The 14,463-nt window shown below is 40.9% G+C and overlaps 1 protein-coding gene across 4 annotated transcripts; it reads left to right on the top strand.

Moving 5' to 3' along the window:
• The first annotated feature begins 4,396 nt into the window (after nt 1–4,396).
• On the top strand, nt 4,397–12,936 carry LOC129837550 (SWI/SNF-related matrix-associated actin-dependent regulator of chromatin subfamily E member 1-like). Of its 4 annotated transcripts, none has more exons than XM_055903839.1 (11): nt 4,398–4,634; nt 5,712–5,764; nt 6,103–6,155; nt 6,667–6,771; nt 7,664–7,744; nt 8,079–8,210; nt 8,410–8,581; nt 10,060–10,232; nt 10,466–10,567; nt 11,228–11,468; nt 11,640–12,936. In XM_055903839.1, exons 2-11 carry the CDS (start codon nt 5,758–5,760, stop codon nt 11,861–11,863), a joined length of 1,290 nt encoding a protein of 429 aa, XP_055759814.1. In that variant the 5' UTR covers nt 4,398–4,634; nt 5,712–5,757; the 3' UTR covers nt 11,864–12,936. The 4 variants fall into 4 exon arrangements, with proteins under 4 accessions (XP_055759827.1, XP_055759814.1, XP_055759817.1 ...); XM_055903842.1 differs by lacking the exon at nt 4,398–4,634 and adding an exon at nt 4,652–4,952; XM_055903846.1 differs by lacking the exon at nt 4,398–4,634 and adding an exon at nt 4,652–4,958.
• The last annotated feature ends 1,527 nt before the right edge of the window (nt 12,937–14,463 follow it).

The following is a 14,463-nucleotide window of genomic DNA, read 5'->3' as shown; positions in this document are numbered from 1 at the left end:
CAGCCTGTAGGCATCCAGAATCCCAGAGCTGTGCCTAGGAGACCTGGGGGTGTGTCAGTTAAGCCCCTTACATCTGGCATTTAGTCTAGGGGTCATCCATCTCTGCACACTTCTGCCCAGTACATGAACAATAGGCTATATGAAATACTTATGAAATATAATGGAGTACTGCATAACAGGTGTCACACATCAAGTAAGTGATGCAGTGATGGAGGTCAATGTACGCAAGCTGGCCTATCCATAGATATCGAACAGTGCTATCTCAATGGGCCTATCTAAATAACTGTCGCAGAGAAAATCTATTTTTTTTCTGTATTCAAGGTATTTGAACTGTATTCAAGGTCGTGTTGGAAGACAATACAAATAGAGGGTCGCACCATGATCAATAGCCTGACAAATCAAACAACAAGTGGATTATGGCAGAGCCATAAAGATAAAATGACAAAAATGTCAATCCAGGTCAGAAGAGGCTTACTGTGTTATTATAAAGATGGCAACAAGCAAATAAAGCATTACTGATGACATTGTACAGATTGCAAAGAATGTGAGCAAGAATGCAAAGTATTTGAGTTCTAACAATCAGTGGCGATTTTAGCATGTAAATCTTGGTGGGGCAAAAAAAAAAAATGAAACAGTGGGATGCATGCCATCAAAGCCACTACACAACACAACACTAAACAATACATTAATTGCACTTTAACGGTGACCACAAACTGTTAAGGCCTACATAAAGCTGTCCCAACAGCAGTCCCAACACCTTACCACTGCTACACCTGGCGATCAGCGGAGCCTTTGCTGGCAGCGAAACAGTTAATTCAGCCTCATTTACTGCCTTTTAAAAAACATAACTGATTTGGCTGACTTGCTAAAAACAAATGTGGTTCCTAATGACAATTGAGATGTAGAAACAATGGAATAAGGTGATGACAAGCAGATAAGAGGCAATCTGTAATTTCGATTAAGACATTAATGAGCGAGCTAGGACGGATGTAATCAATATAACTATTTGTTTAGCACTTTTGAAATGTACAGCGACAAAATTCAGAACATGGGCCGTTCTTACAGTGTTCTCCCTGTACACCAAGTCAGAACCGTAGGATAAATAAAGGGAGTATATAAGCAGACAATGAAAGCTCTTACAAAATTCGATGATTACATTTCTCTAAAACAGGTTATAGGCTACATGTGCACCACCAAGTCAGAACAGTAGGCAAAATGAAGAGGGGTAAATAGACCAAATTATTAGGGTGAGGCACATGGGCTACTAACAGCTTACTACACAACATACACTTAGTATTACTTTCTTAGCTACAGTATACATACAGTTGAAGTCGGAAGTTTCCATATACCTTAGCCAAATACATTTAAACTCAGTTTTTCACAATTGCTGACATTTAATCCTAGTAAAAATGCCCTGTCCTAGGTCAGTTAGGATCACCACTTTATTTTAAGAATTTGAAATGTCAGAATAATAGTAGAGATAATGATTTATTTCAGCTTTTATTTCTTTCATCACATTCCCAGTGGGTCATAAGTTTACATACACTCAATTAGCATTTGGTAGCATTGCCTTTAAATTGTTTAACTTGGGTCAAACGTTTCAGGTAGCCTTCCACAAGCTTCCCTCAATACTTTGGGTTAATTTTGGACCATTCCCCCTGACAGAGCTGATGTAACTGAGTCAGGTTTGTAGGCCTCCTTGCTCGCACACGCTTTTTCAGTTCTGCCCACAAATGATCTATAGGATTGAGGTCAGGGCTTTGTGATGGCCACTCCAATACCTTGACTTTGTTGTCCTTAAGCCATTTTGCCACAACTTTGGAAGTATGCTTGGGGTCATTGTCCAATTGGAAGACCCATTTGCGACCAAGCTTTAACTTCCTGACTGATGTCTGGAGATTTTGATTCAATATATCTACATAATTTTCCTCCCTCATGATGTCATCTATTTTGTGAAGTGCACCAGTCCCTCCTGCAGCAAAGCACACCCACAACATGATGCTGCCACCCCCTGTGCGTCACGTTTGAGATGGTGTTCTTCGGCTTGCAAGCATCCCCCTTTTTCCACCAAACATAACGATTATTATGGCCAAACAGTTCTATTTTTGTTTCATCAGACCAGAGGACATTTCTCCAAAAAGTACAATCTTTTGTCCCCATGTGCAGTTGCAAACTGTAGTCTGGATTTTTTTATGGTGGGTTTTGGAGCAGTGGCTTCTTCCTTGCTGTGCGGCCTTTCAGGTTATGTCGTTATAGGACTCATTTTACTGTGGATATAGATACTTTTGTACCTGTTTCCTCCAGCATCTTCACAAGGCTTTGCTGTTGTTCTGGGATTGATTTGCACTTCTCGCACCAAAGGACGTTCATCTCGAGAAGACAGAACGCGTCTCCTTCCTAAGCAGTATGACGGCTGCGTAGTCCCATGGTGTTTATACTTGCGTACTATTGTTTGTACAGATGAACGTGGTACCTTCAGGTGTATGTAAATTGCTCCCAAGGATGAACCAGACTCGTGGAGGTCTACAATTTTTTTTCTGAGGTCTTGGCTGATTTCTTTTGATTTTCCCATGATGTCAAGCAAAGAGGCACTGAGTTTGAAGATAGGCCTTGAAATACATCCACAGGTACACCTCCAATTGACTCAAATTATGTAAGTTAGCCTATCAGAAGCTTCTAAAGCCATGACATCATTTTCTGGAATTTTCCAAGCTGTTTAAAGGCACAGTCAACAAAGTGTATGTAAACTTCCGACCCACTGGAATTGTGATACAGTGACTTATAAGTGAAATAATCTGTCTGTAAACATTTGTTGGAAAAATTACTTGTGTCATGCACAAAGTAGATATCCTAAATGACTTGCCAAAACTATAGTTTGTTAACGAGAAATTTGTGGAATGGTTGAAAAACGAGTTTTAATGACTCCAACCTAAGTGTAGGTAAACTTCCGACTTCAACTGTATCTTCCTGGCATATTACATCATTTATGCAACAGCATACAAGATTTTTTGGCTCTGTGCTCACTTGAACAGGAAGGTGGTATGGCTGTCCTTCGTAGTAAAATGTCGTCATCAAAGTCTGGCATTCTTTGGATTTATGGTGCTATCAAGACAACTGGGAACTGGTTAAAAAAGAACAAGGTTGAATCATGATGACCTCATTGATCTTCAGGTCATAGCTCTAGAAAATGGCCAGAGTTCCCAACTTACAATTCCGAATTGGATGACCGTTCAAAACATATTTCTCATTTGTTTTTTTCCGGAATTCCCAGTTGTCTTGAACTCACTGAAGTCAAGTTTCCTCTGTTCCGAGTTAATAGTTGTTTTGAGTGCAGCACCAATCATGCTTCAATGACAGCATGGCCAATGTTGAATGTTTACCATTTTAAACTTGGAAAAGAGACACTTAATCCCAGATTTGGGACCACACAGCCACTTCGCTGAATAGCAAGCTAGTGATTGCTTTGCAATGCTTGCAGTTAGCCACTGTCACTGATTCCTTCCAAACCACTCATTGTTGAATTTGCAATTTCCAATTTGCGATTTCCAACTTCCAATGTTTATGTGCCAACATTACCAACACCTACGCTCTGTATTTTCTGCTGGCTGCCCCACCACAGAAAGCATTTAGCTAGGCTGAAACACCTGTATTTTGGAGCTGCCTTACTCAAGAAAGCAAAAAAAGAGACCATGTTTGTAGCGACTTTATTAACTCAATAATTATTATTTTGACTTCTTACATTGTCTGCAAATTGATATGTGACACGTATTAATGCCAAAATAACATACAAAAAAGGTAAGGCCCACCTGCCCTGAAAACGGGTCACCACTGCTAACAATATAAAAGATACGAATGGACCAGCCTTGGCTTTTCTCAAACCCCTTTTTTTTTGTCAGTGATGCAGAATGAATGCAGCTAAATTTCATGCTTGGGTGACATAATAAATATTTTTGGGCATTTTTATCATATGGAATTTGAAGCTGAGGATAATAGCTCTTTGCAAGCAATGGAATATGAAAATGTATGGTCAGAATGAATTAGCAAGATGCATTCTTCTGCCATAAGCAGCAACAGCTCAACCTTGGATCAGTGCACCAATGACAAGACCTGTCATCATGTAACTGCAGCAGCATAGGTTAATTAGTGCAGTTTATATGGGTTATGTATAAATTATACATTGTTAATGAATTCTGTCCTCCTTATTGTATGTTCATGTTCATCACTGATTCATTCATAGTTCATTATATTAAACCCGTGTATTCAGAATATTTGATTCCAAATCAGTAATTGGTTAATTATGAATTTGATAGTCTCAAATTCAGTATTATAACGCAAAATCATCACAAATGTGTATTCATGACGTAGTAATTATTTGAGTAATAGATTGATTGAAAGATGTTAGCAATTAAATTAGATGATTCAATTTAGAGTAGGCTAGCCTTGGGGTGTAATGCAAACATGATGCCCTTAACAGAGGAGAAAGGAATAGTTCTGGAAAATTCGACTGAAATCTGTGTGAACCCCATATCATTTATTTATTTATTTTTTCATTTTGAGGACTGTTTCTGCTAGCTAGCTAACTAAACCTGATTCTAGCCACACACACACACTGGTGGGGGACAAAGGATTTTGGGGTGAGTTTGCTGGCCATTACTTTCACTTGCTTGCTATGTGAACTAACCAAAATATGAAAAGCAGTAATATTCATTAATTGATTTATGTTGAATAGTCTTTCAATTGTATGTCAAGAATTTATGTAAAATGCCACTTTTGTTTGAATAACAGATTTACAGATACATGCAAGGTGATGATATGACTACATTGTGACAGCTCAAGCTAGAAAATAGCGCTTATTCATATATAGCGTATGAGGTAGTGGCTATCAAGCTAGCATGGTGCTTGCTAAATTCTCTGATCCAAGGTTTTCCACTGCAAAATCCACATCCAAAACGGTTCGGGTATAGTCACTGTTAATCTGCTGTTTGAACGCCTCAAATCAAAATTGAAATGTTTCAGTGACAGCTAGATATCTAACGTTAGCTTGCTTAAATCTGAATGCTTAGTAGCTAGCTAATGCTAGCTACTAATGCTAGCTACCTGACAACGTTTGTGGAGTATCAAATACAATATTCTGTATTTTAGCTTTTGTTAAATAATTTAAACTGCAGATTATTCGCCTTCTCCACAAGTTAGCAAGCGAACTGATTGTGTTATCTACGTTTGCATGCTCATCATCTATTGATCAGATGGTCCAAGTTAGCCAGCTGGATAGCTATAGCTAGTAGCTGCATACTACTGATGAAGTAGTTAGCTCAACGTTACTAGCCTCGCTAGCTAGCACAGCTGGGTGTCAGCCAACTCCGCAAGATGACAGCGCTTTATTTTTCAGCAAATGCATTTCCATTTATCTGATTTATTTGCGTATGTGCAATTATAAGCAAATGCCATTCCAAATAGTGTAAGCGATGTTTTTGGACGCGAACAGCTTGCTAGTCGTCACATCAAACCGCTGTCATGTTCATGCCTGTCCACTGGCACTGTTGTGATGTTGCACATACGTCGCCTGACATCATTTTGGCACCAACATCTCTTTTGTTCTCCCTCTCAAGCTATTTGCTTTCTTTCCTATTCAATTGTAAAAGTACTGTAATAACAAATTAAGTTAATGAAACACCTAAATGCTTTCCCCCATTATAATGTGTTTATTACAGACCCAATGACTGGAATAAACTGATAGAATTCTTCCTCTCTGCCAAGATGTCAAGTAAGGAATTGTTTGCAATTATACAAGTTAGCCATCAGATAATGAAAATATGAGTACTTCTGTTAGGTCTCTGACAAAGCTGAGCAAATATGGCTACAAAATTTATCACAATAAAATAAATGTAGTTTCTTCATGAAATATTAGTTTCTGGTAGGCTATATGATTTCCTTGTATTATAATTGATAGGTTAATAATTATCCGTCATGTATTTGCTGAGAGAGAAATAGAAAATCACAAAATTCAGATCTACCTTGATGGAATTGATTTAATGAACATTGAGAGATGTAAAAGGGGCCTTTCTGCCTGATTTTAACATCTCACCTTTTCTTTCATAACAGAAAGAGAAAGAGAAAGGCCATATGCCCCTCCCCCTCCCCCAGCTCCTACAACAGTAAGTATTTCTAAAGGCACATGGGAAGCCATTTGGAAAGGGAAGTCCAATAATAACATTCATGCCAGCTTTTATCTTTCAATGTTAACTTGCTACTGTCCATTTTGAGAGGCACACATTTTTGGGGGCTAACTTGTTTTTAAAAGTGGAATCCATTTGCCCAATTAATATGGTATACCCTGCAGATAGTCCTGTTACCACAGTAGAATTGGTCAATGCAATAAGCTTTGCAGTCTCAGATAATAAGCTCCACTCCCAAAGATGTGAGGTACCATATACAACATACGGTAGACTATACATTATTTTCCTTACAAACAACACTAATGTATAGATAACATTGCTGTCTTGATTATCCTTGTTGGTTTAGCATGAGTGCAAGTCTTTTTCGGTAGATTTTTACAGCTTTTCAACATTCATGTTTTCACCAGTTTTTCATTGATTTTGTCATGCTTTACCCCATTATTTTATGGTCATTTCTCATCTGTGTGTCTGTCTCATTTGTTTCCATCAGCAATTGCCCAACACCCCCGGGTTTGTGGGGTACAACCCCTACAGCCATCTGGCTTACAACAACTACAGGCTGGGAGGGACAACAAGCAACAACAGCCGGGCAACGGTAGGAATAATGCCGTAGAGAAAACACCGGGATAAAACACGAGACACAGAAGGAAACTAACATCAATATTGAAAATAACTATCTAGTTTGATTGAAACAGCCTAATCTAGCTTGCTTAGTAAAACCCAGTAATAACGTATATGCCGATATGAGCTATAACAGCTCTTGACAACTTTGCTCTTTGGCTTTGTTTAGAAATAGTACTTTTTCCAGAGCTAATAAGAGCAGACATTCTTGAACAGACAGACAGTATGATTCGTCTAACCCATTCCATTACCAAGGCTTTCTGAGATGTATGCCATCCCAACGTTCCTCTGCTGCCTTCATCATACTAGTGCATACTGGCCAAGTGTCCATCTGTGTGTATTCAAAATCGCTCGATCCTGCCCTTCAAAGTCTGCATTGCTGATAGCCATGCTAAGTAACCCATGCCATCAGCGTTGCCATGGCATTATAGACCCAATGCTTGGCATGGGTTTCGAGCTGCTATGGGAATAATTCAGTCGCCGCATGTAAGCTGTGGTTGGCATTCGGATTCTAATAATGGCATCATGTCACGCAGTGTGCAAATCTCAGCTTTAGGGAGATTTTGTATTTTCTTCAATCAGCGTTACTCAATCATGGGCTCTGTGTGACTTCTGTGCACTGGCTGGGCTCAAACAGGCTTGAATTAAATGAAGGTGATTGAACTGATGGTTTTGTAGTTTGATGCGTCTTTGTTGGGATTTTTACATGTACTTTGGATGATCAACTACGCGGATGCATATTTTCCTGCAGGGTGGTTCTCAGTCGAGACTTTGCATAGTGTAAAATTGTATGACTAGACGTTTTTAGCACCTGTTGGTGTCCTAACTTTGACTTTGAATCTAGTAAGTGCCTTTTTATTTCCCAGAATTCTTCAGGAATAAACATTCCAAAGCCACCCAAGCCGCCAGACAAGCCGTTGATGCCGTACATGCGATATAGTCGCAAGGTAAGTTGTCTACACGTAACATTACTTACACCCAAACTGCTCCATCGTGCGCACCATTGCAAGACATATTAAAATACTGTACTATACCCTTACAACACGCAGCACTTTAGCCAGGGTTAGGGACGAGCACTCTTTAATGTACACTACGCATCATCTGCCTGTCCATGGAGGTAGGTGTGAACTGTGAAACTACACATACAGCAGCCTAGCCATTAAGAGTACTACAGACAGACTATGGGATATCTCCCTGGAGATGGAGTTTAAACACGGCCTCCATAGGTTTGTGACCTTTCTGCTTAGAGATAATGAGCCCCTGTCTGGTTCTCATCACCAGGTTTGGGATCAAGTAAAAGCCTCCAATCCTGATCTGAAGCTATGGGAAATTGGGAAGATAATCGGTGGCATGTGGAGGGACCTCACTGATGAGGAGAAACAGGATTACTTGAATGATTACGAAGCAGAGAAGGTTGGTTTGTTTTACCGGGGTGTTTATTTACGGGGTTGTTATGGGTGACCGGTAACAAGTGTCTCCAGCAGTTGTCAGAAGGGTCCCTCCTGTCATCATTCATTCCTTTGTAAAAAATACTGAGTAACTTTTCTTCAATGTTGAATAGTTTGTTTTGCATTTAAGGGGCACGTGTCACATGTTTGTCTCTCCTCAACAGATTGAGTACAATGAGAGCATGAAGGCCTACCACAACTCTCCAGCCTACCTGGCTTACGTCAACGCTAAGAGCCGCGCCGAAGCCGCTCTGGAGGAGGAAAGCCGACAGCGCCAGTCTCGTCTCGACAAGGGCGAGCCGTACATGAGCATCCAGCCAGCAGACGACCCAGATGGTAAGACGCTCTCAGCACTACTAGTATTACCATGTCAGTCACACTCTGGTTACCACACCATGTTTCAGCAACTGTGACATCACCTTGGTGTCAATTTCTATCCCTTCACTACCTCTTCATGTTTGTCACACTTGCTACTTCACCTTATAGGCCACACTCCATTTCAGTTCTGTAGTATAAGTCTGGGCCCTGTATTTGAGATCAATGGCTTCAATGAGTTCCAGTAAGAAAGAAGGCAACACATATCACATAGAAACATACATCAAAACTGGACTTCTGAATTACACCCTATAGGAAATGATGCTTGTCTCATATCGAGCTGGATAATGGTATACAGAAAATGGATAAAAAATCTTGTGGTAATTGGAAACGCCCAAGATATAAAAATGCGATAGTTAGTGTCCCTATGGGTTAATTTCTCAACAAGCTGTACCTTGATGACTTCAAAAAGATTTGCCACATCAGTTGCTTTATAGATGCAGAGAATGGGGAGAGTCTGAACAAATTGTTCTGTTGGTTTGGGAGAAAAAGCACCCAAAAAATCATAAGTGAAGATCAACCGATGGAACGGGGCGTTGGATGGAGATGATCATTTTCGAATGACGTCTTTCTCCACCATAAAATGTACGATGTCATTATGAAGGCAAAATTGTATTTCTTGCTCCCAAATGCACAGACAATCAAATGCACCATATTACCCCCACTGCTATTTTCAAAGGGTAGCATCCTTCACAGACTTCAAATGAAATGGGTGTTTGACTACTACAATAAATCACTTGATTTATTTACTCACTGCAGTTTGGGATTTTTTTGTCAGTTGAATGACTTTTGGTCCAACGTGGAATGAATGAATTCTCCATGTGTTCAATAAGAAGTTGACCTTATTAAAAGAGACAATTTCTTCTCCTACATTTATGACTTACTTTGATGTGAGTGTTATAGAGGACAGCTTCATTTGACTCTGGATTTAAAAGAAAAGTGTCATGTACTTAGAGCTTGGATGTTCACTTAGTTTTGCAATATCCTCTAGTTTTTCTGGGAAATAATAAGAGCATGAGCGCCAGTAAAAAACACTAAGACGTTTATGGAGTAAATGAGTAAGGTTTTTCAGAGTTAGAGAGAGAGAAAGATGTATCTTTAACTCTCTACCCACACATGAATATCAATACCATTCACCACAACAATGTTGAAACTTCCTTTGCAAATGTGTATATTAAAGTATATTCATACAACAAACATACAAACAGCCAAATATGCAGACATTTCCTACTGCTATAAAGGATTTAACCAAACGTAGGTATGTCAATGTTAAGCTATGTCCGATTAAGATATGCCAGATCAGATTTCTTTCCTGAGGCCGACCACATCTATACTTGTTGGGTGGGAACTCTCCGCTCTTTACCCATTGACAGTTGTATTCATTGAGCTCTGATAGACACATAGCAGCCGCCACAGGCCTTTTCCATTCTCCTTCCCAGATTACGACGACGGATTCTCCATGAAGCACTCGGCTGCCGCCCGTTTCCAGCGCAACCACCGGCTGATCAGCGAGATCCTGAGCGAGAGCGTGGTCCCCGACGTGCGCTCCGTTGTCACTACCGCCCGCATGCAGGTCTTGAAACGGCAGGTCCAGTCTCTTATGGTGCACCAGGTACGCTAAGCTGGGTCTGTCAGTCTTCAGTCAGTCGTCTATCAGTCTTCCTACATAAATGCAGATATTACTCTACTTAGCACTATTAAGTTGGATGTTCCCAGTCATGGTGTTATTGTCATGGTAACCTGGATATCAGATCCTTTCTTCTTATTTGATAATTGAGTAACCATTAAAAACAGGTAATCAGTCAGGTAAATTGGCAGGTCTCTCTCTGTGTGTCTGGTCCACAGAGGAAGCTGGAGGCGGAGCTACTTCAGATTGAAGACCGCCACCAGGACAAGAAAAGGAAATTCATCGATGCCACAGAGTCTTTCACCAGCGAGCTGAAAAGGGTATGGGATCATCATCCAGGAACTTGTACGCAATCCATTGTGTTGCACATAGTAAATATTACAGTGTTGACCTCAGACCACTTCTGCATTGTAGAGATCCGCAGCTGCTGACTTCATCCATGTGTCCTGGCTAACATGCGGCGTCGTCACTTGTAATTTGTCGACTGACTCGTTGCAGTTCTGAATCCAGATACTGCACTGTATAGTGAATGCACTGTGTAGTGCTTACCCCAGGTGGCGCCATTTACTTAGTCAATTTACTTCCTCTATGCTTCACAATGGGCAATTCAATTAAATAAAATGATTGAAAGGGGAATATCTAGTAAATTGTACAACTGAATGCGTTCAACTGAAATGTGTCTTCCGCATTCAACCCAACCTCTCTGAATCAGAGAGGTGCGGAGGGCTGCCTTAATCGGCATCCATGGCGCCCAGGGAACAGTGGGTTAACTGCCTTGCAATGTAGTATCATTGTAGAGGAAACAGGAACTGTGCCAAATCTGATCAAGGTGTCAACATTAATCACGGTGTACTCACTAATCACAGTCAATGTTACTAATCACAGTTGCACAGGTGTGAGATTGATTGTGAGATTAAGAGCATTAATCCCCAGAATTAATCCCCCGGTGGGGAGACTCAACATGTTGCCACTCTGCCCAGCTGTGTTGTATGAAAGTGGAGGTGGACATGGAGAAGATATCTGCAGAGGTCGCTGCGGCAGAGGATGCATCCCGCAGGCGTATGTCGGAGAGGGAGAAGGAGGCGTCCACGTCCTCTTGCCTGGAGGAGGAGGAGAAACCAGTTGGCCCGTCAAACGGCAGCAAGAGCCAGCAGGAGTCTTTCAGTGACAGCAGCAACAAGGAGAGAGAGGAGACGGAACCCAGCCCCATGGATACTGGTGGTGAGGCCCAACAGTATTAATCACTAAACCATATGGTCTTTTAATGTATGGTTCTGGTCAGGTCCCCTGAGTTAGGTATTCTCTATTTTACAATGTTATTTTCATATTTGAAACTACATTGGTCCAAACGTGTTTGCTGTCTCCTAATATTTCCTGCTTTCTTGGTTACAGAGAAGTCAAAGGCCTCGGAGGAGTCGATGGCTCGTCCTGCCAGTGAGGTTGAGGAGGGGGCGCCGTCGGAGGACAAGGAGAGTGTTCCGGAAGGGGTGATGGAGGAGGGCACCAGTGACAGTAACACGGGGTCGGAGACCACCTCTGCCGTGACGGAGGACGCCCCGCCCAGTGAGCCAGCAGCCTCAGAGGGGCCGAGCAGGGCACGCCCTACCGCCCACTGAGGTTTCGACCTATGACCTTTGGGCCGAGAAATGTCCATGATGCATCACTCCATCTCTACAGTCACACTTTGATGATAACACATTGTACATTAGTATCTATGTGAACAAAAGCTGTGTTTAGATGGGGTTTTATTTCTGCTAGGAAGTTTTATGCAATTGGTTGAATCTTCAGAGCTCTGTTGGCAGGGTCAAAATAGACCTGCTGTCAATTTGCGAAGCGCTTCAAGTCCACAAAGCAAAGTAATTATCCCAACTAAAGTGAATGACATCTAAACCGAGTCACAATAAGCCCACGTGAATTCACCGTAATTCCATCACAGACCACAGTGCCAGTCGAAAGCAACCATCCATCACCTGTCAATATATCAAAACATATCTCCTGTCTTATTCTATGGTACTAAATCTGGCAGACACCAGATCTTACCAATTGAGGCTGGTTGTAAAAACTGTCGCAAAAAAATAAGTTGTTCAATGTTTAATTACTTGTTCTTTGGAGTGTAATGTTATTGTTGCTTTCAATGTTATTTTTGCATGGTGTCGCAACTTCTCAAATGGAAGAGTTTGCTTAGTAGCGGAAGGGGTGGGGCGACTCTCCTCTGCCCAATATTCTTTCATGTTTACTCTAAGTATCAGTATTAAGTGACAGTATTGTCTCAGGAGTTAATAGAAATAAGTAATTGTTTTCATTATTTATTATTATTCTTGTGTATTGAGAGTCCTGGGCCCAGTCCATCCGTCCACCAACCTGTTGTACGCTACGAGTTCATCCATGCTGTACAGTTCTACCAGTCAGTGTTCCAAAGTCTGCTAGCTCTCAATCAAATCAAAAGCTGTATGCTTAGAACAACCTTTCAGTGTTATGTTATTATGGCCGGTAGTACAATGTTCAACCCCAGAACAAACTCTTAAATGTTCATATGCAATGTAATAAGCAGGGTTGCAAGGTTTGCGTGAACGTGAGTGGTTTTCCATCTCATCCTAAAGCAACTGGAAGAGCAGAGTGAGTCATCAACATACTGTCTTAAAATCGATTTTGTTTGACATATTTATACCAATAAACTTTTCTACCCTGACATGTAGTTGTTGATGATAGGTTTGTTTTCAATGTCTCACGCGTTGCGTATTGAAAAGGTAATCATTTAAGGTGGCGTGTTTGTTCATATTAACAGTAATTCCCACACTCAGGCTGAGGTGACAGAGGATAATTCTATTTTGGAATGAAAATCAAATCAAATGTATTTGTCACATACATGTGTTTAGCAGATGTTATTGCGGGTGTAGCAAAATGCTTGTGTTTATAGCTCTAACTGCAGTAAAATCTAACAGTAATATCTAGCCATTTCACAACACACAAATCTAAAGTAAAGAAATGGAATTATACATCAATATTTCGGCGAGCAATGTCAGAGCGGCATAGACTACGATACAGTAGAATACGATAGAGTACAGTATATACAGTTGAAGTCGGAAGTTTACATACACCTTAGCCAAATACATTTAAATCCGTTTTTCACAATTCCTGACAAATCCTCGTAAAAATTCCCTGTTTTAAGTCAGTTAAGATTACCACTTTATTTTAAGAATGTGAAATGTCAGAATAATAGTAGAGAGAATGATTTATTTCAGCTTTTATTTTTTTCATCACATTCCCAGTGGGTAAGAAGTTTACATACACTCATTTAGTATTTGGTAGCATTGCCTTTAAATTGTTTAAATTAAAACGAGTTTTAATGACTCCAACCTAAGTGTATGTAAACTTCCGACTTCAACTGTACATATGAGATGAGTAATGCAAATATGTAAACATTATTAAAGTGACAAGTGTTACATTATTAAAGTGGCCAGTGATTCCATATCTATGTATATAGGGCAGCATCCTCTAATGTGCTAGTGATGCCTATTTAACAGTATTTAACCGTCTGATGGCCTTATAGAAGATAGAAGTGTGAGAGGTTATTTTCCTGGCACCAGACTCCCAGGGCCCTGACCTCCTCCCTGTAGGCTGTGTCGTCATTGTTGGTAATTAGGCCTACCACTGTTGTGTCGTCTGCAAACGTGATGATTGTGGCATCCCGAGTGGCGCAGTGGTCTAAGGCACTGCTTCGCAGTGCTAGCTTCTCGGTTCGAGTCCAGGCTCTGTTGCAGCCGGCCGCAACCAGGAGACCTGTGGGGCGGTGCACAATTGGCCCAGCGTCGTCCGGGTTAGGGGAGGTTTGGCCGGCAGGGATGTCCTTGTCCCATGGTCACCAGGTGTACGGTGTTTCCTCTGACACATTGGTGTGGCTGGCTTCTGGGTTAACACCCTAGATAAAGGTACAGCTACAGTCATCTTCCTGCTAGCACACTTAAAACATGTCTGTCACTTTTGCAGCTAGATTCCATGTGCAGGAACCATACCAGCAGCCCCATATAATTTTAATTGGTAGAAAAGGCATTCTCATTCAAATCAACATCCATGATGGGTGGGCCGCTGACCTATTGAGTTTACCCATGAGTGAACCAGTCAAATTGTTGCAGCTCATAATTGTCCGTTATAATAACTATATTTCTATGATCAGCCTTTTGCAATAGTGATGAGATTTGTCACAGCTTTACTGTAG

This window comes from Salvelinus fontinalis, chromosome 3 (assembly GCF_029448725.1).
Source record: "Salvelinus fontinalis isolate EN_2023a chromosome 3, ASM2944872v1, whole genome shotgun sequence".
In the NCBI taxonomy this organism is placed as follows: domain Eukaryota; kingdom Metazoa; phylum Chordata; class Actinopteri; order Salmoniformes; family Salmonidae; genus Salvelinus; species Salvelinus fontinalis.
The sequence above is the reverse complement of the archived record's forward strand: the minus strand, read 5'-3'. Positions and strand labels throughout refer to the sequence as shown.